The sequence below is a fragment of the Peromyscus eremicus genome, chromosome 2 (assembly GCF_949786415.1).
Source record: "Peromyscus eremicus chromosome 2, PerEre_H2_v1, whole genome shotgun sequence".
NCBI classification, from domain to species: Eukaryota; Metazoa; Chordata; class Mammalia; order Rodentia; family Cricetidae; genus Peromyscus; species Peromyscus eremicus.
In genome coordinates, this window is record NC_081417.1 from 145,218,607 (window position 1) to 145,245,627 (window position 27,021).

At 49.4% G+C, this 27,021-nt stretch overlaps 1 protein-coding gene across 1 annotated transcript; it reads left to right on the top strand.

The window, feature by feature from the left end:
- The first annotated feature begins 7,157 nt into the window (after window positions 1-7,157).
- Trim63 (tripartite motif containing 63) lies at window positions 7,158-20,748 on the top strand. Its single transcript, XM_059255897.1, has 9 exons — window positions 7,158-7,413; window positions 8,447-8,619; window positions 13,171-13,339; window positions 14,236-14,331; window positions 16,055-16,288; window positions 17,877-17,899; window positions 18,185-18,309; window positions 19,674-19,745; window positions 20,738-20,748. The coding sequence occupies exons 1-9, from the start codon at window positions 7,255-7,257 to the stop codon at window positions 20,746-20,748; spliced, it is 1,062 nt and encodes a 353-aa protein (XP_059111880.1). The 5' UTR covers window positions 7,158-7,254.
- Window positions 20,749-27,021: the final 6,273 nt, after the last annotated feature.

Below are 27,021 nucleotides of genomic sequence, written 5' to 3' on the forward strand. Positions count from 1 at the left end.
CCCCCCAGAGTCCTTGAGCTGTTCATATGTGTTGTCTAGACCTGGGGACAGTAGAATAAGGCCATGGGGCTCCTGGCCCAGGCTTCATGAGCTGAGTTCCGGGGACACTCTGCTCCTTTCTATGGCAGGTGGGTCAGGCCCGTGGACATCGTCCTGGCCCCTGGGCACTGCATCATGCCCTGGAACCCATGGGCCTGACTCTGCCAACTGCTCTGGCTTTAGCAGATCAAATGACCATCGGTTTGATCCTGTGATCCGGGCTGATTCATCGCTGAGGATGACATAGAAGTCTATGGCTGAGTCCTCAAGCCCTAGAAAACAGCCCCCGTGCCTCCCTGCCCCTGTTCCTGAGGGAAAGTCCGGAGAAGAAGCAGAATGTACCCTCACACCTTGTGGGGGGTGGGGGAAGGGGCAGGTGGGAGCAGGCAGGCATCTGACATTAACTGCTCCATGGGAACCGTGATAAACCAGGAAAGCATTCCAACAAGCCGGAAACACGGAGGTGTGAAGGGAAAGATGAGTTGGTTTCTACCCCCGTGGCACCACATCCCCACAACTTCATCATCTTGGGCAACTCCCCTGAGAATAGGCCGGTGGGGACAAAAAGGGACCCTCAGGGATCCTCTCCAGCAGCTGTTCCATCCCTGGTGGTGGGTGTGGCCTGCTGGGTATCACATTGCAAGTCTTGGTCAGAGAGAGAGTCAGAGCCCAGGTTCCAGCCCGTGGCCAGGGTTCTTTCCTGTGACCCAAGAGACCTCAAGCTCTCCGGTTTCTGAAAAGTCCCTTTTCTAGTGACAGTCCCAAAGAGCACAGACTCAGGGACTCAACAGGCCTGTTCCAGCTTTACCAGTCCCAGTTGTGGACATGTGGCAGCTCCACATGCCAGCCTGTGCCTCAGCTCCCTCTTCTGTAAAATGGAGACAAATAAGCATGACCTCTTCACTTGAACATTTCAGCCAGGCCTGTCAGTGCATGTCCGTAATCCCAGCCGTTTGGAGACCAAGGAAGGAGGAATCAAAAGTTGAAGGCAAACTTTTGGTTGCCTCTCGCTTTGGCAATACCCTATCTCAGAATAAAATAAAATAAAATAAAAAGCTGGCAACATGATTATTTAGGGGGGAAAAAGTAGTAGGTTTCTCACTAGAGTCCATGATCAGGTTTCAGAACCAGATTGAGTTGGGAAGTACTTGGTTACCCCCACCACAGCCATGCCGTTAATGCACCCATCGGCACGTGTCGCGTGGCGGGTCAGTATTGTGGCTTGCAGGTATTGCAGCTTGCCGAGGTCATGGCCAAGTAAGGCTGTTGATGGCTTTTCTCCCCCAGCAGCCTGCACAGCACTTTCCAGGATTCAGAGGGCACGCCAATGTGGAGGGAGCGTCTAGCTCAACTCCAGCCTGATTTCTCTAGAACCTGTGACTAAGGGGTGAGCTGTCTTCAGCAACAGGGTCTTACCATCAAATTCTGTTGGGCCACCAAGGGCAATGGAGACAGCCTGTGTTGTTTGGATGTGTACAAAAAAAAAAAAAAAAAATGAACCCGGCTTAATTCCCAGCACCCACATGACACAGCCGTTTCATTCATAAACTCACTGCAGCTCTGGTTGTCTCATGAGACTCGAACAAAATCGGACCTGTCAACATGTCATCAGGGATGGGGGAGGGGCCCACGAGGTACCACCCTTCCCAGTATTATTATCTCCAACGACGCTCATAGGAGGGATACTTGTTGAGAAAAGGGAAGGGGTCCCGGTGGGAGAGGGAAAGGGTGAAGGAGGGAATGGAGTTGAACACGACTAAAATCCATCATACAAATTCATGAAATCAGCAAACAGGTTTTTGTTTTGTTTTTTTGTTCTTGAGTTTTTTTGTTTTGTTTGTTTGGTTGGTTGGTTGGTTTTTTTTCAAGATGGGGTTTCTTTGTGTAGTTCTGGTGCCTGTCCTGGATCTTGCTCTGTAGATCAGGCTGGCCTCCAATTCACAGAGATCCACCCAGCTCTGCCTCCTGAGTGCTGGGATTAAAGGCAGGCACCACCACTGCCTGGTCAGGTTATATATATATATATAAAATTTATTTAATTTTGTTTTTATGTGCATTGGTGTGAGGGTGTCAGATCCCCTGGAACTGCAGTTAGAGACAGTTGTGAGCTCCCATGAAGGTGCTGGGAATTGAACCTGGGTCCTCTGGAAGGGCAGCTAGTGCTCTTAACCGCTGAGCCATCTCTCCAGCCCCAGCAAACAATTTTTTAAAGCAGAGAAGGTTGCATTATAGGTTGGTGGTATAATGCTTGCTTAGGTTCATGCACAAGGTCTTAGGTTCATTCTCCAATAACACACACACACACACACACACACACACACACACACACACACACACGAAACCAATGAATTGAAGCTGAGCTTGATTACATGAGCTCATTAGACTTTTCTCCCTACTTTCATGTTTGAAATCTTCATTCAATCCTGTGCCTGTAATCTCAGAATTTGGGAAGTAGAGGCAGAAGGATCAGATCTTCACCACCAGTCTGTCTCAAATTCCTGGCTCTACATGAGATCCAGCACTAAAAAAAAAAAAAAAAAAAAAAAAAAAAAGGCCGGGCGGTGGTGGCGCACGCCTTTAATCCCAGCACTCGGGAGGCAGAGGCAGGTGGATCTCTGTGAATGAGAGGCCAGCTTGGTCTACAGAGGAGTTCTAGGCCAGCAGAGGCTACATTGTGAGGCTCTGTCTTTCCTCAAAAACAGTCCTGGGCCCAACTCACCACTGGTAATTCATACTGATCTCTTCACGCTCAGTCCCATGGTTCTCTCATTTGTTCTAATGACTGGTAGTGGATTTATAAAATCCTGGCGATGCCACTGGCCCTGTCACTCACTCCTGGTGGAGCTTGGCCAAGTGACTGCCCGTCTCTGAGCCTTGGCAGATCGGCTGGAGACAGAGAAGGTGCTATTCGCTGTCCCACTGTGTCACTTGGAAGACTGAATGACAAGACGTAGGGAAAGGTCTCGGCACACTGGCCAGCCCATAAGAAGCACTCAATACCTGCTCTAACTGTGGAGCACAGGTTTGAGAGTCAGGCTACCTTGGCCATGAGCCAGCCTGTCTCGGCTCTGCCGTTTGTGGCTGTGTGACTTCAGCCACGTCAGTTAACTCTCTGAACCTCATTTCCTGCTGGGAGAAGGAAAACACAGATCTCCTGAAGGACAGATGTGAGGATCGAATGACCAGGCATGTTTTGCTGCCCGGTACGGCCCACGTGGGGATTGCCACATCTCCTCCCTCGGCTTTCAGCGGCACTGGCTTACCAGTGTCCAGGCTGGAGGCTGTCCCACTGTCCGTCTGCTGGGGCTCAGCACCTGGCCTGCCCAGTGCAGCTGGGGAAAGTCAACAGGACCCTGTGACTGGCTCCTCCCAGGTGACAAGCACATCCAGGACACAGACAGCAGCAAGGATTGACCACACTGCTGATCCCAAACCCTCTGCCACTGTGCATGCTGCCACCTCAGCCCCAGACGCTGGCCAACTCTTCTTTCCCTCCTGCTCCCAATACCTGGAATGTTCCCTGTCTTTCCCTCTCCCAGCCTGCACCTCAAAATCGAAATGTCCTCCGTCAGACGCAGTCCCATCTCTATTTTCTCTTCACAGTTTGAACTGTCTTAGCTTTAAGTTTCTTTTTAAAATATAAATTCTTGTTACATGTGGGAGTCAGGATAACCTCTGGGAATCAGCTCTCTCCTCCCAGTGCAGACCCTGGGAGCAAACACGGTCTTTGTCCACAAGCCCCGAGTATCCCTTGAGCCCTCTCATTGGCTCTTAAAGATCTTTTCGTTGGTGCTCTGGTTAGCCTGGGATTCACTATGTAGACTAGACTAGCTTCAGACTCCCAGAGATCCTCCTGCCTCTGCCTCCCGAGTTCTGGGATTATAGGCATGCGCCACCACAGCCTGGCCCCATTTTGCTTCTGAGACAGGAACTAATATAATCCATGTTAACCTTGGACTTACTATGTAGCTGAGAATGACCTTGAAATTCTTTTTTAAAATTATTTATTTTATTTCTAAAATTTAAGTTTTATGTAGACGGGTATTTTGCCTATATGGATGTCTGTGCGCCACACGTGTGCCCACAGAACCAAAAGAAGGTATAAGCTCCCTTGGGACTGGTGTTACAGATGGTTGGAGCAGCAATGTGGGTGCTGGGAATTGAACCCAGGTCCTCTGAAAGAGCAGCCAGTGCTCTTAATCACTGAACTGTCAGCCCTCTCACATCTCTTAAGTCCCGGTTGTCACCAGGAACTTTTTATAGCTCCCCTGGGCATTTGTCCCCTCATAGCGGTAAAATGGCTGCCCACTCTCTCGTGGCCCCATTCCAAACAAGAATGAAGCTTTCATCCTGCACTCATGTTTCCAGCAGGAAGAAAGTCCCTAGTGTTGGCGAATGTTATTGCTAATAGTATTGACATTGGTAACTGCTGCATCATTAAACAGAAAGGAATAAGATTACCAGCATAGGCTTAAACCTCTTGTGACTTATCTCCTGTGACAGGAGAGAGAACCACTTTCCTGGGGCACCAGGCTGCGCATGCGTGAGTGAACCTGAGGTCCTGTGAACCGGGAAGAACGCCTCTTCTGAGTTCACATCTTTCCCCCTCAGATGGCCCCAAACTATCAACTTGTTCCAACACACCCCATAGAGACACCAGAGGCTCACACTGGACTGTGTCTCAGAGCCCCCTGCTGCCGGCTGTGTGACTTCACACAGGTCACTTTGCCTCTCTGTGCCTGACTCGCCTGTGGCATTGAATGGGGACGTGACGGCTCTTGCACTGTAGACTGTCCAGGTGATGAAATGCAGAAGGCAAGAGGGTGCTTAGCTCGGTGCCTGGAGCGAGAGGAACCACCGGATCCACAAAACCTGACGTGTCTTCACACCACAGCCCAGGCTGACCAGAACTCACAGCAGTCCTCCTGCCTGAATCACCAGGACTGGTCCCTCCTCCTCATCTACCCTCTCCTGAGACTGGCCCCAGATTTTTATTTTTTGAGGAGGGGGGGCGGTGATTTATGGAGAATGGAACCTAATCCCCATCCCACATGCTAGGCAAATGCTTTATCATTAAGTTCTCCTCCTCCCTCTTTTACCTTTAAAATTATTTATTTTTGTTCTGTGTGGTGTTTTGCCTTCATCTATGTCTGTGCATCACCTGCATCCAGAGGAAGGCTCGGATTCCTTGAAACTGTGAGCTGCCGTGTAGGTGCTGGGATTTGGACCTGTGCCCCCTGGAAAAATAACCAGTGCTCTTAGCTGCTGAGCTCTCTCTCCAGCCCCTATTTTTAAAGATTAATTTATTTTACTTTTATGTATATGAGTGTTTTGCCTGCATGTATGTATGTGCATCACAGGTATGCAATGCCCACGTGGGCCAGAAGAGGGAGCTAGGACCCCTGGAACTGGAATAACAGTTGTGAGCCACTGTGTGGATGCTGGGAACTGAACTCTGGTCTTCTGTTCCATCTTTTTACTGTTTTTATTTTATTTTATATATATATATATTTATTTGTTTATTTATTTATTTTGAGACAGGGTTTCTCTGTGTAGCTTTGGAGGCTGTCCTGGAACTTGCTCTGTGGAGCAGGCCAGCCTTGAACTCACAGATATCGGCCTGCTTCTGCCTCCTGAATGCTGGGATTAAAGGCATACACCATTACTGCTGGGCCCATCTTTTTACTTTTAAAAACACATTTTTATACTTTTTCTTTTGGGGTGGTGTGGTTTATGGTAAGAGGTCTTGGTGGTGACTGGGGGTGTGTGATGACAGCATTTGATTTTGAGATAGGGTTTCATATAGCCCAGGATGGTTTTGAAACCCCCATCCTCCTGCCTCTGCCTTCTAGGTACTGGAGTTACAGACATGTACATGGAGCCCCCACACCTTACCCCCCACCCCCGGCCCCGCCCGTGCCCTGTTTTATCTTTTTTTTTTTTTTCCAGAAGGCAACTCGTTTGGACTACCTTTTTTTTTTGGGGGGGGTGTTCAAGACAGGGTTTCTCTGTGCAGCCCTGGCTGCCCTGGCATCTGCTCTGTAGTCCAGGCTGGCCTCTAATTCACAAAAATCCACCTGCTTCTGCCTCTCGAGTGCTGGGGTTAAAGGTGTGTGCCACCACCTCCCGGCCCTTCTTTTATTCTGAGACATGACATCACTATATAGCCCAGGATAGTCTTGAACTTCTGATTCTTCTGCCTCAGCCTCCTGAGAAGCTGGGAATAGAGGCCTGCAGATCACTAGATCTTCCCTCAGGGCTCTGATCGTTCCTGTCTCCAGAGATCCATATATTCCACAGCCTCAGGTTCTTCCTGGGGCCCAAGAACGACCATGTATGCAGAGCCCAGGGGAGCCTCTGGTAGACTTCCAAGTGTCAGGGCACAGGGTTCTGAGGCACAGGAAGAATGCTTGTCTCGTCTCCTTTCTGGGCTGTGAGCATCTCAGTGTAGAGAAAACACGTAGACACGTGAACGCAGGTTGTCAGGGAGCACCTTTACCCACTGAACCACCCCACCAACCCTCAAGAAAGCCCTTTTAGCATGAAGTGCAGTAAGTGGCTGAGGGATATCAGGGTGGCCTCCCCAGCACAGGACTCTCTACAGACACGATCGAAATGCTTGGCTAGAGTCCGAGGCAGGAAGAAGAGCTCACAGAGGGGGTCACCCTAAGCCCATACTGTGCAGCTGCTCAAGGATCCAGAAGGGGAACTGACTGACTGACTTAGATTGGTACAGGAGAGCTGATTGTCAATCCCTTGAATGACAGGGACCCTTTCTCCAGGGCCCATTCCCTCACTCCCAGTTGACTGGAGGCAGGGTGGGGTGGGGGGTGGAGTGTGGGGTGGAGACCAGCTTCTGCAGGAAACTCAGGTACCTGCCCCCCCACCCCCAAACCTGAACAGTCTGTCCTTGTTTACGACCCCCATCCCAGGGGAACAGCGATTGCTCATCCCCGCATGTGATCTGAGAGGGCCAAATCTTTGGGGCCTGGAGGAAACTCAAGCCCCGCCAGCAGCCTGGCTTCGGAATGCTCAGCTGGTCCCCTCCATGTGACTGAGGTACAGCTATAAATATCAGAGGGGCCTCAGACCAAGACAGAAGTCGGACGCCAGGAGAAGACAAAAAGGATTCGATTGAGCTTGGGGACAAAGGCAAGCCCTCCAGTTCCACTCGGTGGGACACACGTGGAAGAGACAGCCCTCTCTCAAAGCAATATGGATTATAAATCTAGCCTGATTCCAGATGGAAGCGCCATGGAGAACCTGGAGAAACAGCTGATCTGCCCCATCTGCCTGGAGATGTTTACCAAGCCTGTGGTCATCTTGCCCTGCCAGCACAACCTCTGCCGGAAGTGTGCCAACGACATCTTCCAGGTCAGCACTAAGCAGGGCCAGGACCTGGAAGCCCCCCCCCCCCCCCCCGCCTCCCCCCCACCCCCCAGGACGGCTTCTCAGATTCCTCTCCCTCTCAGCCCAGGTCACTTCTGAGCACTTGCTCCAGTGTGAAGCTATGCAGAGACCTCTGGGAAGGGCTAGGGATGGGGGACAGGGGGCTAAGGGGGAAGGGGAGCTACCCTAGTCCTTTTCCATGGATGCACTAAAGAGTCCCCGAGTCCCCACGCTGCCCACAGCTCCCTGCTCTGCCTGGGTGGCTCACTGTTGATTCTCTAGTCAAGGTTCAAATGCCTAAGTGATAAGGGGGAAGGCTGGCAGAGAGGAGAGAGAAACCAGGCCCTGGGGCAGGAGCCAGCTTCAGGGTGGCAGGGGGCCTAGAGATTTGGAAGGAGGGTGCCAAGAGGCACATGGCCACAGCAGCATCCTCAGAGGCTGTCTGCTCCTACACAGGGGCAGCGGGACGCCATCTTCTGAGGTGGAAAGGGAATAGTTGTGACCGCACTCAAGGGTCCTGAGCCACTACAGAAAACAGTCTTTCAAAGTCAGATGTAGCTGCACATGCCAACAATCCCAGCATTCGGGAAGCTGAGGCAGGAGGATTGCTAAGGGTCTGAGGCCAGTCTGTGCTAACTAATGAGTTTGAGAAACAAGACCCTGTCTCAAAAACAAAACCAAAAAGCCAAAAATGCCTTGTCACCGATTTCCTTAACAATCCTAAGAGCTGGCTCCAATTTTAAGGCCTGTGATATCAGTGGTAAACTGAGGCATAGAGAGATATAGTTGCTTGCTCAAAGTCACATGACTTGAACTTTCGTTGGCTGACACTGAACTTCTTGCCTGTTTGAATGCTTCAATCAAGACACTCCACCACATGGGTGGGCTGGTTCTAGGTCAAGACCAGGAGCCTGTGTCCTTTGGTTGGGCTGGTGTGTTTGGGGTAGTTAGGGAAAGAGGAGCTGGAGACGAGAGAGGGAAGAAACCCCAGCCTCATCTTTGCCTTGGCTGTCTGCAGGCTGCGAATCCCTACTGGACCAACCGAGGTGGCTCAGTGTCCATGTCCGGAGGCCGTTTCCGCTGCCCCTCATGCCGTCACGAGGTGGTCATGGACCGGCACGGGGTGTATGGCCTGCAGAGGAATCTACTGGTGGAAAACATCATTGACATCTACAAGCAGGAGTGCTCCAGGTCAGTGTGCAGCTGAACAGCCCAGCCTCCTGCCCCAGCCACTCCCCAGGAGATGGCAGCCACATTCATCAGTACAGAGAGCCCTCAGACAGAACCTCAGACAGAACCTCAGCTCTTGGTATACTGGGGGCATGAAAGAGAGTCCCGAGAACAGAGCATGAGTGTGGGTGTGTGCTTATGAGAGAGAAGGACTGGAGAGATGGCTCAGAGGTTAAGAGCACTGGCTGCTCTTCCAGAGGTCCTGAGTTCAATTCCCGGCAACCACATGGTGGCTCACAACCATCTGTAATGAGATCTGGTGTCCTCTCCTGGCACGCAGGGATACGTGCAGACAGAATACTGTATACATAATAAATAAATAAATCTGAGAGAGAGAGAGAGGGAGAGAGAAAGAGAGAGGGAGAGGGAGAGGGAGAGGGAGAGGGAGAGAGAGAGAGAGAGAGGTCAGGCACCAAGAACGTTCCATCCTTCTCGGTTATCCCTATGTAGAGAAGGAACAAGGAAACGAAGCTCCAAGAAGGGAAGTCAACTGTGGTGACTCATGTGCTCTCAGCTCTTGAGAGGCAGGGACAGGAGGATTACTGTGAGTTCCAGGCCAGCATAGCCTACAGAATGAGACCCTGTCTCACTCTTCCTCAATAGTAATAGTAATAACAACAACAGTAATAATGGCTTTGGTCAGTTACCCAAGTTTACCAGTTAGGCAGAATTTGCGGGTGGCAGGGGTGTGCAGTACTGGGCACCGACTGGAAAGAGACACAGCTACTGGTGATCCTGACTGGGGCTTGATGGTAGAACCTGCTGAGAACACAGGAAACCCTGGCCCTGGGTGCTGGAACCCACAGCACCAGCGAAGAACATCCCAACAAGACTCCTGGTCCACTGACCTCCTAGTGAAGATGGAGCACATCTGTAATCCCAGCACTAGGAGGGCTGAGGCAGGAGAACAGAGTTCAAGTCCAGCCCATGTAGCGACTCAGTCAAGGGAACAGACAGTAAGATCTGAAATATTAGAAGCACTGACTGTATGTGGGTGCTAGGTGCTGTCCTCAGCTCCTCCATGCATTTCCTGTCTAGTCTCACCGAGATATGACAAGGCCATCTCATCCCTGTGTTAGCATGAGAAAATGAAGGCTTGGATTAGACTAGCGCGTGGTGAAGATGAGAGGGTGTAACTGACTCCGTGGTGAATATTCTTCCCCCTCCGTGCGTGCGTGCGTGCGTGCGTGCGTGCGTGCGTGTGTGTGTGTGTGTGTGTTGTCTGTGGAGGCCAAAAGAGGGTACTGGGTCCATATATTAGTCAGGGTTCTCTAAAGGAACAGAATTTACAGAATAATATATACACAGGATTATTAGAATGGCTTACAGGCTGCGGTCCAGCTGGTCCAAGAATGACCGTCTACCAACAGAAGGTCCAGTAGTTGTTCAGCCCACAAGACTGATGTCTCACTTAGTCTTCAGTATGTGCTGGAATCCCAAAGAAGTCGGCTCTTGATGCCAGTGAAGGAATGGACTGGGTAGTGAGAGCAAACAGGCAGAGAGAGAGAGCAAGCTTCCTTCCTCCATGTCTTTCATATTGGATGCCAGCAAAAGGTGTGGTCCGGATGAGCGGTGGATCTTCACACCCCAAAAAAGAACTAGATTAAAAGTGGGTCTTCCCAGCCGGGCGGTGGTGGCGCACGCCTTTAGTCCCAGCACTCGGGAGGCAGAGCCAGGCGGATCTTTGTGAGTTTGAGGCCAGCCTGGACTACCAAGTGAGTTCCAGGAAAGGCGCAAAGCTACACAGAGAAACCCTGTCTCGAAAAACAAAAACAAAAACAAAAACAAAAACAAAAAAAAAAAAAGTGGGTCTTCCCACTTAAAATTATTTAATTAAGAAAAAATCCCTTATGGGTATACCCAGCCACTTGGATTTTAGATAATTCCAGATGTAGTCAAGTTGATAAGATAGCGCCATCACAACCGATGGGGAACTAAAGCTGGGGTTACAGATGGTTGTGAACTGTCATGTGGGTGCTGGGAACCAAACCCAGGTCCCCTACAAGAGCAGTCAGCTCTCTTAATTGCCTATCTATCTCTCCAGTCTCCACAGTAAATACTCTAAACTTCTTTGTTATATTACATCTCCTGTAGCTAGAATCAACACTACAAATGGCATTGCTGAGCCCCAGGCATGGTGGGTGGCATATACCTGCGATCCCAGTTCCTTGGGAGTCTGAGGCAGGAGGATCTCCGTTTCAAGGCTCACCTAGGCTACATTGCAAATGCAGTGCCTGCCTGGACCACTCAGCAAGATCCTGATTGAAAGTAAAAATAAAATAATAAAAATAAGGGGCTGGAAATGTGGTAGAACTCTTTCTAACACAAGGCTCTGTCCAGTCTCTTCCCCAGATAAGACATGCATATACGTTTTAAAATTATTTTTATTATTTGTTATTAGTATGTGGTGTGGGTGTGAGTGCACACACACCATGGCCCATGTGTGGAGGTCAGAGGATGACTTTGTGGAATCCATTATCTCCTTCTGCCTTTACATGAATTCAGGGATCAAATTCAGGTTGCTGGCCTCTGCTGCAATACAAGTACCCTTATCTGCTGAGCCATCTTGTCAGCCCACAAATGCCTGTTTCTGATGATGATGATGACAATGATGGTGATGATGATGATGATGATAATAATGCAATTTATAGTATACAAATGACAGCCTACTGCTGTAGAGTCCTGAACTTGGGTCTGGACTCTTTGAGGTTTTTCCCTAACAGGCAAATGACAATGAGAGTTGCCCTTACCCAGGGTCTGCTCAGAGCTCTGCAGGTCACATTCTGACATGGTTGGCACAGCTCTGAGGGACACTGAGGCTTGAAGAACTAAGATCACACAAAACAGCCAGTGTTTGACCCTGACACCTGGCCACCAGGGAGGGGGGAGGTGTTCTCAAGCAGCTGGCCCTCTCCATCTTGCTTCACACCCTGTACTGCTACTGCCACCCTAGGGGACAGAGGCAAGTGGCACCAGGAAAACCCCCATCGCCACAGCCACAGTATGGGGCTCCTCATCACCACAGCCACAGTATGGGGCTCCTGGGCTCCCAGATGAAAACAAAATCCAGCCTGGAAAGGGGCCCCAGTAAAGTCTGGGGTGTGACAGCCATGCAGGGCTGCTGCGAGGTGAGAGGCTGACACTGATGGACAGTCACTATCTGAGACTTATGAGATGCTTATGTGTTAGGGGCTGGGGGTCAGAGGTCATGTAGACACGGCTGCTTATCATTAATGGATGTGAGTTCTGTCTAGCTTGGGAGGTAAGGATTCGACTCTAAAACCCCAGTCTACGCTGGGAAATGACTGATGCTGGAGAGGAACGAGCCAGGTACCCTAAGCAGAGATAGCAATCAAGGGAGAAAGTGTCCTAGGACAGAGAAACTCTTGGGCCGGCAAGATGGCTCAGTGAGTAAAGGTGCTTGCTGCCAAGCCTGACTACCTGAGTTCTATCCCCAGGACCCACATGGTGGAAGAAGAGAACAAACTCCTTCAAGCTGTCCTCTGACCTCCACACATGTGCCGTGACACACACACACACACACACACACACACACAAACACAAACACACACCGCCCAACATACACACATAATAAATAAAGGCAGTTTTTAAAACTAAAAAGGAGCCAGGTGGTAGTGGTGCACGCCTTTAATCCCAGCACTCAGGAGGTAAAGGCAGGTGGATCTCCGTGAGTTGAGGCCAGCCTGGTCTACAGAGCAAGATCCAGGACAGGCTCCAAAGATACACAGAGAAACCCTGTCTCAAAAAACAAAACAAAACAAAAATTAAAAAGGAGATTTTGGGGCCCCAAAGAGCCTTTGTGTAGCGTAGGTCAAGGTTTGCACTAGGCTTCTGGACAGCCCTGCCCCGCACCATGTGCTGTTTGTACGGCTTAGGGTGTACATACTGTCCCCTTCTCTGAACTCTCAGGATGTGTTCACTCATGTATCCTCTCTGCTTGCGTTTCATTTCCAGTCTCCACGCCAGGTACTGTATGTTATAGACACGGGGAAGAAAACCAAGCAGGCTTCCCCGCCTGGTTGAAGGCCACTGTCTGATAGATTAAATATAGACATAAGGGCTACCATCGGAATAAGTTGCCCAGGCCCCAGCAACCAAGAGCTATGGGGCTATAATTAGAGCAAAGGCGTTCTAGCCTCCCCTGCCTGTGCTGCTGGGCGACCTTGGGCAAGTCCATTCATTTCTGGGGCTCTGTCGCCTCTCCCCTAAGGTTAGCACTTTCTGGCCTGACTCTGGAATTCTGGGGCCCTCCCCAGGTCCCCTGTACCAACTCAGGCCAGCTCCAACACTGCAGTCTGTTTGGGGGTTTGGGAACAGGTTTGATATCATTAGCTTCCTTGATCTTGGGCTCTCAGAAGATAAAATGGAGCATGTCTGGAGCAGCCGGACACCCTGGGAGCAGACATGTGGATGTGGTGGCCTCCTGTGCTTGGAGATAGGAAAGGACAGGGAGAGGGGACGTCCCTGACTTGTGATTCTTCTCCTCCTCAGTCGGCCCCTGCAGAAAGGCAGCCACCCGATGTGCAAGGAGCATGAAGATGAGAAAATCAACATCTACTGCCTCACATGTGAGGTGCCTACCTGCTCCTTGTGCAAGGTGTTCGGGGCCCACCAGGCCTGTGAGGTAGCCCCGCTGCAAAACGTCTTCCAGGGACAGAAGGTATTACCTACAGCCACTGTGCCCAGATGATTCCGAGGGTGGATTTGACCCTTGTGGATGTGCTGAGCCGGCCTTTCAGGAATAGTCCCTCTGGAGGGACTTCCCAGGCCACAGGGACAGCAGCCGTTGCCTCCCTGGGGGAGGTGACTGAGCTCATGGGTTATACTTAGAGTCACTTGAGAACACCTGGGTGCGGCCACAGGGAGGAGGCCAGACCCTAGGGTCAGGCCACCAGGCCCTTCCAGGCCATGGCTTCCTCTCCTGTGTGCTCTGGGGTCCCAGACCTCTCCACCTGAGCCTCTCATGAGCACAAGGCAGATTCGAGACTCTTTCCTGGGCCTTGGCAACCCCAGCTTCCTATCTCTGTAGTGAGCTGTGGCCCTTTCTAAACTCTCTGTTCTCTACATTTCACTTGGCTCTTGGACTCTTCTGTTCTAGAACTTTCCAATTCTATTCCTTTTCTCAGAAACTAGCCGCTGGGTATGACAGCACAGGACTTTAAGCTTAGCACTCATGAGGCAGAGGCAGGTGGATCTCTATGAATATGAGGCCAGCCTGGTCTACAGAGTAAGTTCTTGGCCAGCCAGGGCAGCATAGTAAGATCCTGTCTCAGAAAAGAAAAGGAAAAGAAAGAAAGTTTTTCCTTTGTCCTTTGCCAGTACTTTGCTGTGTGTTTTGGGGTGTTCCGTTCCTCTATGTGAGTCTCATCTCTCCATAAAGGATACAGCATCTGTGGTAGTCTCTACTTTAGGCCTGAACTGCTCCCCAAAAGGAGGGATGGAAACCCTACTTTTGACTCTCTGGGAGAGGGGGTGCAGGAACATCACGGTGCTGTGATGCCGAGAAGCAGCCGGCTCCGAGTCTATTTCTGTCTGTCCTCTCCCCCTCCCATCCAGACTGAACTGAGTAACTGCATCTCCATGCTGGTTGCGGGGAATGACCGAGTGCAGACTATCATCTCTCAGCTGGAGGACTCCTGCCGAGTGACGAAGGTGAGCGTGATGACTGGCCCTGTCAGCAGTGAGGCGGAAGCCTCCAGGGCAGCTGTCTCAGGGCAGGGCTTGAGTTGTGAGTATGGGTTGGGGTTTGGCGCCTTGGGTGCCCAGTAGAGATGGCAGAGAGGGGCACAGTCATTCCCCTGCTCACTCGGCAGATGGTTCCTGAGCACAGCAACTGTGTCAGACCCTGCCCAAAGGACTGCACGGACCCACCAGTAACTCCCTGAATGTCTCCGGCATCAATCATTTTGCTGCAGAGCAAGGTTCCTGGACCTTGAAAAGCTCACACTTGACCCTGGAGCCTGTGGAAGCTCAGGTTCTGACTCAGTGGATCAGGAACAAAATAGGATTCTGCACTTCTTCATTTATTATATTTTTTTAATGTATGTGGGCGGTTTGCCAGCATGTATGTCTGTGCACATGTATGTGCAGTGCCCAAGGCAGCCAGAAGAGGGAGTTGGATCCCTTGGAACTGGAGTTACAGATGGTTGTGAGTCACCATGTGGGTGCTGGGAATTGAATCCGGGTCCTCTTAGTGATCTTAACCACTAAGCCATCTCTCCAGTTTTTTTTTTTTTGTTTTTTTTTTTTCTGGTTTTTTGAGACAGGGTTTCTCTGTGTGGCTTTGCGCCTTTCCTGGATCTCACTCTGTAGACCAGGCTGGCCTCGAACTCACAGAGATCCGCCTGCCTCTGTCTCCCGAGTGCTGGGATTAAAGGCATGTGCCACCACCACCCGGCCTCTCCAGCCCTCTTTCTGTCTATCTGTCTTTCTTATTTTCTTTGATTTGATTTTTTGAGATAAGGTCTTCTGTGGAACAGGATGAACCTGCATTTACTATGTAGTCTGGATTGGCCTTGAACTCCTGATTCTCCTACCTCTATCTGCCGAGTGCTGGGATTACAGGCATGTACCTGGCTGAAATTTTACATTTGAGCTTTGGAAGGCTATTGGTTCCGAAGACTCTAGAGGCAGAGATAGTTCTTCCAGCCAGATGTGATGCCAACTCTGTAATATCAGCATTTGGGAGATGAATGCAAACAGAGAAATTCAAGATCATCTTCCTATACATAATAAGTTTGAAGCTAGCCTGGGCTACATGAGACTGTCTCAAAAACAAACAAACAAACAAATAGAAGAAGAAAAAGAAAAGAGAAAAAGAAAGAATGAAGCTTTCCCATTCATGGAGGAGTATTCAAAATTCTGCTCTTCTTAGCTACAGTGGCACATACCTCTAATCCCAGCACTCAGGAAGCAAAAGCAGGTGGATCTCTGTGAGTTCAAGCCAGCCTGGTCTACATAGTGAATTCCAGACAAGCCAGGGCTACACAGTGAGACCCTTTCTCCAGCAAGAAAAATAATCTGGTCTCTTCTTGAGGCAGGGTTAGAGTTAGGGGGTGGTGGTGGGGGGAGCATCCTAACTGCAAGTGGACTCAACTGTAGGAAGGAGAGGAACATTGTGGTCCCCTGAGTGGTAGATGTCCCATTCTGAAAGCTTCCACTGCCAAACCCACTTTACTTTTTTGAGACAGAGTCTCGCTGAGTTACACCATGTCAACCTTCCACACAGGCGCGTACTTCCCATTAGCTTTGCCTCCTGTGGGATGAGGACTTGGCGGGCTCTCTTCCCTCTGCAGATGGCTGGTTCCTGGGCCCTTCTGTCTCAGAAAGTGGGTCGGGACCCCATGAGATGAGACTGTAGGGTTTCTGTCCTCAGGAAAACAGCCACCAGGTGAAGGAGGAGCTGAGCCAGAAGTTTGACGCCCTCTACGCCATCTTGGATGAGAAGAAGAGTGAGTTGCTGCAGCGGATCACACAGGAGCAGGAGGAGAAGCTGGGCTTCATCGAGGCCCTGATCCTCCAGTACCGAGAGCAGCTGGAAAAGTCCACCAAGCTTGTGGAAACAGCCATTCAGTCCCTGGACGAGCCTGGAGGGGCCACCTTCCTCTTGGTGAGTGGCACCTGGAGGGGTTGGGTGGATTTGAACTGTACTCTTCCTTAACCCTTGAACAGGCCATTTAAATCTTGGTAAGACACTAGGCATGGTAGCTCATGCCTGGAATCCTAGTACTTGAGAGGCGGAGGCAGGAGGATTACAGGTTGAGGGGAAACCAGGACAATTTGGTTGAAATCTCAAAATAAGACATGCCAGGCTAGGCTCGGTGGCACACGACTTTGATCCCTGCACTTAGAAGATATAAGCAGAGGCAGAAGGATCGCTGTGAGTTTGAGGCTAGCCTGGTATATATAGGGAGCTCCAGGCCAGCCAAGACTGCACAGTGAGACTCTGTCTCAAAATAAACAAATAAACAAACACAAAAACGCATTAAAAAAATAAATGGCCGGGTGGTGGTGGCGGCGCACGCTTTTAATCCCAGCACTCGGGAGGCAGAGCCAGGCAGATCTCTGTGAGTTCGAGGCCAGCCTGGGCTACCAAGTGAGTTCCAGGAGAGGCGCAAAGCTACACAGAGAAACCCTGTCTCGAAAAACCAAAAAAAAAAAAAAAAAAAAAAAAAAAAAAAAATTAATAAAAAAATAAAATAAAATAAAATAAATGGCTCTGTGGTTAAGAACACTTTTTTTGTGTCGCACACCTTTAGTCCCAGCAATGGGGAAGCAGAGGCAGGTAGATCTCTGTGAGTTTGAGGCCAGCCTGGTCTACAGAGCAAATTCCAGGATAGCCAGAGCTACATAATAGAGAGATCCTGTCTGAAAAAACAAACAAACAAACAAACAAAAAACACTTTTTATTCTTGCAACGGATCTGGATTCAGTTCCCAGCACATACATGGTGGCTTACAACCATCCATAACTCCATTTCCAGGGGACCCAGTGCCCACTTCTGACATCCAAGGGCACCAGGCACATATGTGGTATACATACATATATGCAGGCACTCATACATACACATCAAACAAAAATAAATAAATCTTTTCAACAGCAGCAAAACCCAGAAGGTCCGGAGATGGTGGCTCAGGGGTCAGAGAACTTGCTGATCTTTTAGAGGGCCTGAATTAGGTTCCCAGCATTCATGTCGGGCAGCTTACATCCACTTCTAATTCCAGTTCCAGGGGAGTCTGACACCCTCTTTTGGCCTCCAGGGGCTGCTACACACATGTGGTGCACATAAACCCACAGTCACACATACATACAAATAAAAATTTAAAAACACACAAGAAACTACAGTAACCCAAAACACATGCCTTCGGCTCTTCTCATGGGCCAGCTCTGTCCAGACTACAGGTCTGAAAAGTAGGTTTGGCTGACTCTCAACCCGGAGACTTCAGACATTGTGAGTGGCTGGGTCTGAGAACCCTGGCTTTCTGCCAGGACAGGGGAAGCATACTGGGGTGCATGCTGGCCAAGACCTGGGCTAACTAGAGACAGAGAGGAAATGTCCCAAGTTCTGTCTAACTCAGGGCAGGAATCCAGTTACAACTGCACCATGGAATGGTACCTGGAGTCTACGCTCAGGAGGTCATTATGTTATGTCCCCTGGGGACTTGCAATGCTAACCTTCCTATTCTTTCTCCCTACAGAGTGCCAAGCAACTCATCAAGAGGTTAGTGTCTCTGGGACTGTTGCCCAAGTCCCTAGGTCCCCCCAGGGCTTCTGACACTTAGTGGGACCCTGTGCATTAGGGTTGGGGCTCACCCCCAGCTCATGTCCCCTACTTTCTTGGGTCATCCACTCTGCTTGACCCTGGAGAAGAAATGTTCTCTACCCCTGCATCCCCTCTCACTTCAGGGATGGATTGTGGGGCTGGGCGGGACCCACTTAGAGCTGAGGCTAAGTTGTCTCTTCCCGCATGGAGCCCTGGGACCTTACCCTGCCTTTCTGCCCACAGCATTGTGGAGGCTTCCAAGGGCTGCCAGCTTGGGAAGACAGAGCAGGGCTTTGAAAGCATGGACTACTTTACTCTGGATTTAGAACACATAGCAGAAGCCCTGAGGGCCATCGACTTTGGGACAGGTAAAGGACACGGTAACACTACTGGCTTGTATGCGTGCCCGACCCTTGAAAGGCAGCATTCCTCTTGGAGCCCGTGGTAGGCAGATCCTCTAAAAACGTCGAATTTACACAGTCAACTCTGACAGGGTCTCTCTATGGAGCCCTGGCTGTCCTAGAATTCTCTAAGTAGACCAGGCTGGCCTGGAACTCAGAGATCTGCCTGTCTCTGCCTCCGAGCACTGGGGTTAAAGGTTACCCCATTGCACCTAGCCCTGGGCTCATTTATTTGTTGGACTTTTTATGCTCTGAGCACTTAGACCCTGACCTAAAGATGTGAATTCTATCAACTCCAGGATGGAGTTATGCCAACACCTCCGTTTTGTAGTTTAGGAAACTAAGTATAGACAGGGTAATCCCTTGTTCAAGGCCACTCAGCTAGTAAGTAGCAGGTGCAAACCCCACCCGGGCCATTTGGCTCACAAGACTCTCTGAAGACGCAGGAGACAATGTGAAGACATCGTGGCACTGGCCCACAGTGATTCTCTGGGGAAACTATTATGAGCAGTAACTACAGTGAGCCCTCTGGATCCCAGTTTACACATGCACCCTGGGTGTTCAGCTGCAGTTTTTACTTGCCCTTTTTTTTTTTTTTTTTTTTTTTTTTTGAGACAGGGTATCACTATGTAGCCCAGGCTATCCTTGAATTTGTGGCTAACCTCCTACCTCAGTTTCCTGAGTGCTGGGATTACAAACTTAAACCGTGGTGCTCTGGTTTGTAAACATCCTTGACAAATGCTGACTTTGTAATTCCCTGGGGCCTGGAAGGGAGTGGCGAAACCCTGTTAGGAAAGTTTGAAGGTCACATCCCAGGATGAGAAAGTGAGGAGCCAGGTTGCGCTTTGAGGGACACTGTCTTGAGCAGAACCTCCCAGGCTACCCCAAGACTGCCTCTCTGTGGACTGAGGAATGAGGTAAACAGAATGAGATGCTGAGCAAGCTGATTTGAAAGGTTGAGCAGATTCTTTAAGCCAAGGACTCTGATCTGGAAGGACAGGAAATGTTTGCCCAGCTTCCTCCTGGTGATGTGTCTGTTCCACTGAGATGCACAGAACCCTAAGTGTGCCTCCTGCGTCCCTGAGGCCACAGACACATCAGTGATGAAGGATGTGGTATCTTGGGCCAAAAGGACTGATCTAGAGGTGGGGAACGGACACATGAAGGCTGGACTCTGAGCTGGGGTCCTCAAGCCCGGTACCTTCTACATTCCTGCTGCTTCTAGGTGCCCAGTTAGGCCCAGAAATGGGGCAGATGTTCCCTCTAGGCCAATCTTCTAATAGTTGCTATGAGAAGCCAATCCCATCTTAAAACAATTGGTCTTGTCTCAGATGAGGACGAGGAGGAGTTTATTGACGATGAGGAAGATCAGGAAGAGGCCGTGTCCACAGAGGGGAAAGAAGGTAAGAACTCCACCTTTCTCTGCCTTTGCGCCTTCAGCGGTAGGAGTGCTGTGCTACACATTCCCAGGGTGTGCGTGTGTTTATTATTATTACTTTGGACCCCCCTCTTTTGTACATCTGAGGTATGCATGCATATATACATGTTTTCACATGTGTGTGTTTAGGGGTGTCCAGGCAGAGGTCCAAGGCTGACGTCAAGGGTCTTCTTGATCACTCCCCACCAGATTCACTGAGGCAGGGGTCATGGATTTGCTAGTTTAGCTAGCCAAATTGCTCAGGGGTCCCCTTCCCGTCTTCTGAGCTCTGGAATCACGGGCTTCCATGGTCATCGGCATTTCTTTGGGTAGGTGCTGGGACCTGAACTCTGGCCCTCATGTTCATGTAGGGGCCCACCCACCAAGCCAGTTCCCAGCTGCTGTTGCTTCCTCCTCCTCTGTGTGTGTGTGTGTGTGTGTGTGTGTGTGTGTGTGTGTGTGTGTGTGTTAATGGCTGGCCTCTTTGAGCTGGGATTAAAGGCATGCTCCCCTACACCTGGTTAGTGTTCAAGCCTAGTTACTAGAGCCAAATTCCAATCCAGCTAAAGTGGCTAGCTCCGGGGCAGTGGTTCTCAGCCTGTGGGTCATGACCCCTGGGGGGCAGTGTCAAAGGACACTTTCACAGTGTTGGCCTAAAACCATCAGAAAACACAGATTATTTACATTACAATTCAAAACAGTAGCAAACATAACAGTTAGGAAGTAGCAACAAAAATAATTTAATGACTGGAGGTCACCACAACATGAGGAGGTGTATTAAAGGGTCACAGCATTGGGAAGGTTGAGAACCACTCCTGTAAGTGGAATTTAGCTGAATTCTGACAACTAAATTCCAGTTTGGCTTTAGAGAGCCCAGGTGGGAGGTGGTATGTTGTGACTTGTCACCACAGCTCTGGAGGCCCTGGGTCCTCTTGAGTCTGTCTCACCATGAGCCTGTGTCTGATTTTTCTCTTCCAGGACACCAGTGAGGAGCTGGATGAGTAGACACCCTCTGAAAGCAAAGACTGGGGGGGCGGGTGACAGGCCCATCTCGGGAAGGGGTTGGGGCTCCTTGGGGGGGCGGGCACAATAAGGAAGTATGTCTTCTCTGCTCAGAGAGCAGGGGCTAGAGTAGGACCCCCCACCGCTGTGTCCAGCAGCTGCTGAAACACGATTGGAAATGTATTCAAAACGTCACAGGACACTTTTCTACGTTGGTGCAAAATGAAATATTTTGTATGTTTTTAAAATGTGATTTTTGTATATACTTGTATATGTATGCCAATTTGGTGCTTTTTGTATGAGAACTTTTGTATGATCACAAAGAGGGAAGGAAGCCAAGATAATAGAGCTGCCCACTTTCCTTTCGTAGGTGGGAGGGCTGGGTCTCACTCAAAGGCCTAGAAAGGGCAATGTACTGTACTTCAGTGCCCATCCCCAAACAAGGGGAGAGGACTGAGTTTGTGTTATATGTTGTTTTAATAAATGCACAATGGGCTGGGCATGGGGGCGAATGCCCTTTCATCCCAGTACTCTAGAGGTAGATCTATGAGTTCAAGGCCAGCCTGGTCTACACTGAGATTTCCAGAGCAGCCAGGACTACATAGAGAGACTCTATCTCAAAAATAATAATGAAAAAGAATAAAAAATAAACGCACAGCGCTTTTTTCATGTAACTAAAAAAGAGATGTGATTTCATTCAGCTTGAGTGTGTGTGTGTGTGTGTGTGTGTGTGTGTGTGTGTGTGTGTGTGGCTAGCAGTGGAACCGAGGACCATGAAAATACTAGATGGAAACTCTACCCTGATCTACAGGAGGCCCCAGCCCCCCTTTAGCCTGTTTTTGTTTGTTTTGTTTCGTTTCTAGGAGAAAAGAATTCAGCGTCAGCCAGCCTTTAATCTCTTTAGTACACCTTGTCTAATCTCAGAGAGCAGTGTAGAGTCAGCTCAACTACAGGCAAGCGGAACACAGGATGACACAAATACGGGAAGCAGTCTACCCAAAGAAAGCTGACATGGTGGCGCACGCCATTAATCCCAGCACTCTGGAGGCAGAGGCAGGTGGATCTCTGAGTTCAAGGATAACCAGGCCTATGTAGACAGACCCAGCATCAAAATAAAATTAAAGTAAAAAAGCTGAGAGCTGGTGAAGGTGAAGCTTGGTGGCACACACCTATAATCCCATTTGGGAGGTAGAGGCAGGAAGATTTGATGTTCAAGGTCATCCTCAGCTATGCAGCAAGTCTGAGGCTAGCCTGAGACCCCGTCTCATAAAACACTGGTGAAGTTGGATGATGGGGTGCACATCTGTAATCTCAGTATTTGGGAGGCTCAGCAGGAAGACTGCCAGAGTTCGAGACCACACTCGGCTACATGTCAAGGGTCAGGCCTGACAAGGATACATGGATACATGGCAAGATTTGATTTTGACAGAAATATGCCCAGGGACTACAGTTCGATTGATGGAATGTCTGTCTTTCATGAACTCTTGGGTTCAATCCCCAGCACAAACCAGTGTGGTGACACAAGCCTATAATGCCAGCACTTCTGGTATAGAGGCAGGGGAATCAAGGCCAGTCTGAACCACAGAACTATTTGTTATTGTTGTTTTTTCTTTCCCTCTTTTCTTACTTATTTATCTGTCTGTCTTAGGATTTCTATTGCTTTGAAGAGACACAATTTTTTGTTTGTTTTGTTTTTCGAGACAGAGTTTCTCTGTGTAGCTCTGGCTGTACTGGAATTCTCTTTGTAGACCAGGCTGGCCTCGAAATCACAGAGATCCCCCTGCCTCTGCCTCCTGAGTGCTGGGATTAAAGGCGTGCGCCAGCATTATCCAGCAAGACACCACAACTCTTATAAAGGAAAACATTTAATTGGGTGGCTTAACTTTTCAGAGGTTCAGTCCATTATCAACATGGTGTGACTTGGTGATGTGCAGGCAGACATGGTGCTGGAGCAGGAGCTGAGAGTCCTACATCTTGACACAAAGGCAACAGGAAGTGGTCTATCTCACTGGGTATGGCTTGAGCATATATGAGACCTCAGAGCCCACCTCCACAGTGACATACTTCCTCCAACAAGCCCACACCTAATCCAATAAGGTCACACCTTCTAAGAGTGCCACTCTCTTTGGGGGTCATTCTCTTTCAAACCACCACACTACCTATTTATTTATTTGAGACAGGGTCTTTCTACAGGATCCTGCAGGTAGGAGCTGATGCAGAGGTCATGAAGGCTGTTTACTGGCTTGCTCAGCCTGCTTTCTTTCTTTTTTCTTCTTCTTTTTTTTTTTTGGTTTTTCGAGACAGGGTTTCTCTGTGTAGCTTTGCGCCTTTCCTGGAACTCGCTTTGTAGACCAGGCTGGCCTTGAACTCACAGAGATCCTCCTGGCTCTCCCTCCTGAGTGCTGGGATTAAAGGCGTGCGCCACCAATGCCCAGCTCAGCCTGCTTTCTTATAGAACCCAGGACCACCGGCCCAGGGACGGCTCCACCAACATTGGGCTGGGCCCTCCCCCACTGATCATTAACTGAGAAAATGCCTTACAGCTGTTTTGTTTTGTGGTTTTTTTGTTTGTTTGTTTTGAGAAAGAATTTCTCTGTGTAGCCTTGGCTGTCCTAGAACTCACTTTGTAGACTAGGCTGGCTTTGAACTCACAGATCCACCTGCCTCTGCCTCTAGTGCTGGGATTAAAGGGCATTAGCCACTATTGCCCAGCTTTGCAGCTGGATCTTATGGAGGCATTTCCTCAACTGAGGCTCTTTCCTGATGACTCTAGCTTGTGTCAAGTTAACACATAAAACCAGCCAGTACGCTGGGCGGTGGTGGTGCAAGCCTTTAATCTCAGCTCTCAGGAGGCAGAGCCAGGAGGATCTCTGTGAGTTCGAGGCCAGCCTGGTCTACAGATCGAGATCCAGAACAGGCACCAAAACTACACAGAGAAACCCTGTCTCGAAAAAACAAACAAACAAACAAACAAACAAACAAACAAAACCCAGCCAGTACACCTTGAAACCTTTCTGTGTCAATGCCAGCTCAGCTCTTCACTCTGCATGGGTCATTAACCTGTCACTTTTACTGTCACACACCTGTTTGTTTGTTTTTTAAGTATTTTTTTGTGCGGGAGAAGACACCACAGTTCCACCTAATTAAGAAAGACAATTTGGGTCCAGGAAGACGACTCGGAAGCACTGGCTGCTATTGCAGGGGACCTGGCTTTGGTTCACAGCACCCACATGGTGGCTCACACTGTCTACAACTCCAGGGGAGGCAAAGCTCTCTTCTGACTCCAAGGCCACAAGGGCACATATATACACGCAGGCAGAACACACGTACACACAGAATAAAAATAAGCAAATCTTTAATAAAGAACAGAAGGATACTTTTCCAACTGAGGCCTTTTATTTTCACCTCTCACACTATGAATCCACAGGGAACGGGCTCCTCTCTGTTGGCTCGCACAATGCCTGCTTCTCCGGTAGAGCGGGCTGGTGCTTCAGCGGGACTTGGGTACCGTTCTCTTTGGTTTATGTTTTTCTTCCTGTTTCAGGAAGTCATATCAGACCATGCTTAGCATACACATTAATTCTCTCAGAATCTGGCCCCCATCTTGCTTGTTTACAGTGCCAGTAGCACTTGGGGACGTGTAGACAACAGCACCAAGGCCATGGTGACATTTAGGGGGCGTTCCTCTTTGACCCATATTTGTTTCTTTGATGTCTGCAGTGTGACTCTTCATGTAAAGTCGTGTACATGTGACCAAAGCAACAACGTCTGTCATGTAAGAAGCTTAGTGAGCGCTGTTAGGTGCCTCCCCTCTCTCCCACTGGGAGAGATTTTGTCTGAGAAAAAATAAAAAGGAAAGGACATGACTGCTCCTAGGTATGGTGGAGGAGAAAGTTTATTGTAGATAAAAGGGAGAGCGTAGTTAGTGGCAGGGACATCTGGGAGTGTCCACAGTGGACTGAGCTGGGCCATGCGGGAGAGGGGGAGAGGAAGGAAGAGGGGAGAGAGGAGAACCAGGTGAAGCAGCCAGGAGGCCAAAGGTCCAAAAAGGGTGGGTACCCAACATGGCTGGATTATATAGGGAAGAGCCTCAGGGGAAGGGCGGCCAAGCCCCTGGGCTGGAGAGTGCCAATCATACCCTGTAAAAGGTAGGGACTGGGGGATGCTGGGAGAACCTGGCAGCTAGATCTGCTTTGATATGTAAAACGGTCACCTCAGCCACTTGTCCTGGGTTTGAAACTGAACACTGTCAAATTACTGGAAGACAGTAGCTCCGGCTGAAAGCAGTTAGCTTTTACAGTCTTTTTTATATTTTATTTACATTTATTTATTAAGTGGGGGCGAGGGAGCCCATGCCACAGCACACCTGTGGAGGTCAGAGGAAAACTTACAAGGAATCCACTGTCTCCTTCCACCATGTGGATGCCAGGGATGCAACTCAGGTCATCAGGCTTGGTGACGACCAGCTTTATCTGTGGAGCCCGCTTTACAGCCTTAGTCTCAAGTATTCTCCCACAGAAGACTTTGAGAGACAGGTGGGGCATGGTGACCTTTGATCCCAGCACCTGAAGACATCCAGACAGGAGTATTGAGAGTTCAAGCCAGCCTGAGCTACACAGGGAGACTGTGTCTCAAAAGTGGATAATTAAACAGTGAAGACAGACGCTCCCACCTCCTCGAAATCACATCCTAACTGGTACGCATCCGGTTCCACAACACCTCTCCATGTTCCTGACTAGAGAAGCAGGCATTACAGTCCCTAATCTTGCCAATCTGATGAACCAACGAGTTTTATTGGGGTTACTTACAGGAATGAAGTGGGTGAAAGGTCACTTCCAGGTGCAGAAGTGATTGACAGCTGCATCACTAAAATCCTACCTCAGCGTGGGCGACAGGCCAAGAGTTGGAAGCCTGGAACATACAGCACAGCGTGCGGCCAGCTCAGCGGTTGGAGAGGGTCCTTTCCAAGCAGTTGAGCGGGATGAACTTCTTACTGGCAGCTCAGCTGGTCTCCTTTAGACAGATCACTCATCCAAGAGCATCTCTCTAAGGGCCCTCACTACTTAGATATGCTTGTGGAAGGAGGGACCTAGAGAATTTGGTCAGTTTCAGGGACTTCCTGAAGCTACTGAGTTGTTTACTTCCTGCGATTAAGGAAGTAAACTTAGCTTTCCAGTAGAACATTTTGTTGTTTCACATCTCCATAAACATCCTGTTTTAAAATACCCTGTTTGTCTCCCTTTTAACATCCTCTATCTGAGGGAGCTTCCCTTCAAGACACATGGTTTTAATCTAGAAGGAAACTGCTACACAGCACACACTCCGCTCTCTTTTGTTTTCTTTTAGCAGGGGCTGGCCTTGAATCCACTATGTAGTTGATAATCATGATCTCCTAATCCTCTTGCCCTCACCTGCCAAGTGTTGCCAGTTTGTGAAGTTTCATTTTATCTATTGTTTATTTTTTTTGAGGCAGTGTCTCTGTGTTGACCAGGCTGGCCTGTGACTCACAGGGATCCACCTGCCTTTGTCTTTCCGAGTGCTGGCTGGCTTATTTTATTTCATGTATATAGATGTTTTGTGCTGCATGTATGTAAGTGTAGTGAATGTGTGTTAGGTACCAGTGATGCCAGAAGAGAGTGCTGGAACCCCTTGAACAGCTGTTACGGATGGACGGGAGAGGTTTATATTCCCCTGTGGATGCTGGAAACTGAAGTTCTCTTTTTCCCCCCCCCTAGATAGAGTTTCTCTGTGTAGCCCTGGCTGTCCTGGAATTCACTCTGTAGATCAGGCTGGCCTCTAACTCAGAGATCCACCCGCTTCTGCCTCCTGAGTGCTGGTATTAAAGGCGTGGGAGAGCAGTGAGTTCTTTTAACCACTGACCTATCTCTCCAGCTGCCTCGTTGAAGTTTTAAATGAAATTTTTGATTAGGTGAGTGTGTGTGTGTGTGTGACACTCGCGCACATGCACGTATTTTGGAATTGAACTCAGGACCCCAAAGAATGTTAGCCAAGCACTCTATCACTGAGCTACATCCTCAGCACAAACTCTTGCAAGTCAATTAAAATCCTTTCTGAGGATACAAGGAAAGGCTGAACTTCAAATGCAATTCTCCCGATAAACTCTCAAGGCTGTGCTTTGGACACCAGATGCACACACCAGGAAAGAAATTAATTTTGCGGTGGACCACAGCAGGTTGTCCACAAATTCAATTCAATCCGTCTTCAGTGCTTGGTCTCCGAGACAATCCCCTTCTCTTTTG

Excerpts from the sequence above, each read along its gene's own strand:
- Trim63 (XM_059255897.1), top strand. The coding sequence starts at position 7,255 with ATGGATTATAAATCTAGCCTGATTCCAGATGGAAGCGCCATGGAGAAC. Across the intron at positions 13,340-14,235 it reads ACGTCTTCCAGGGACAGAAG|ACTGAACTGAGTAACTGCAT; the intron begins GTATTACCTACA and ends CCTCCCATCCAG. Across the intron at positions 14,332-16,054 it reads ACTCCTGCCGAGTGACGAAG|GAAAACAGCCACCAGGTGAA; the intron begins GTGAGCGTGATG and ends TTCTGTCCTCAG.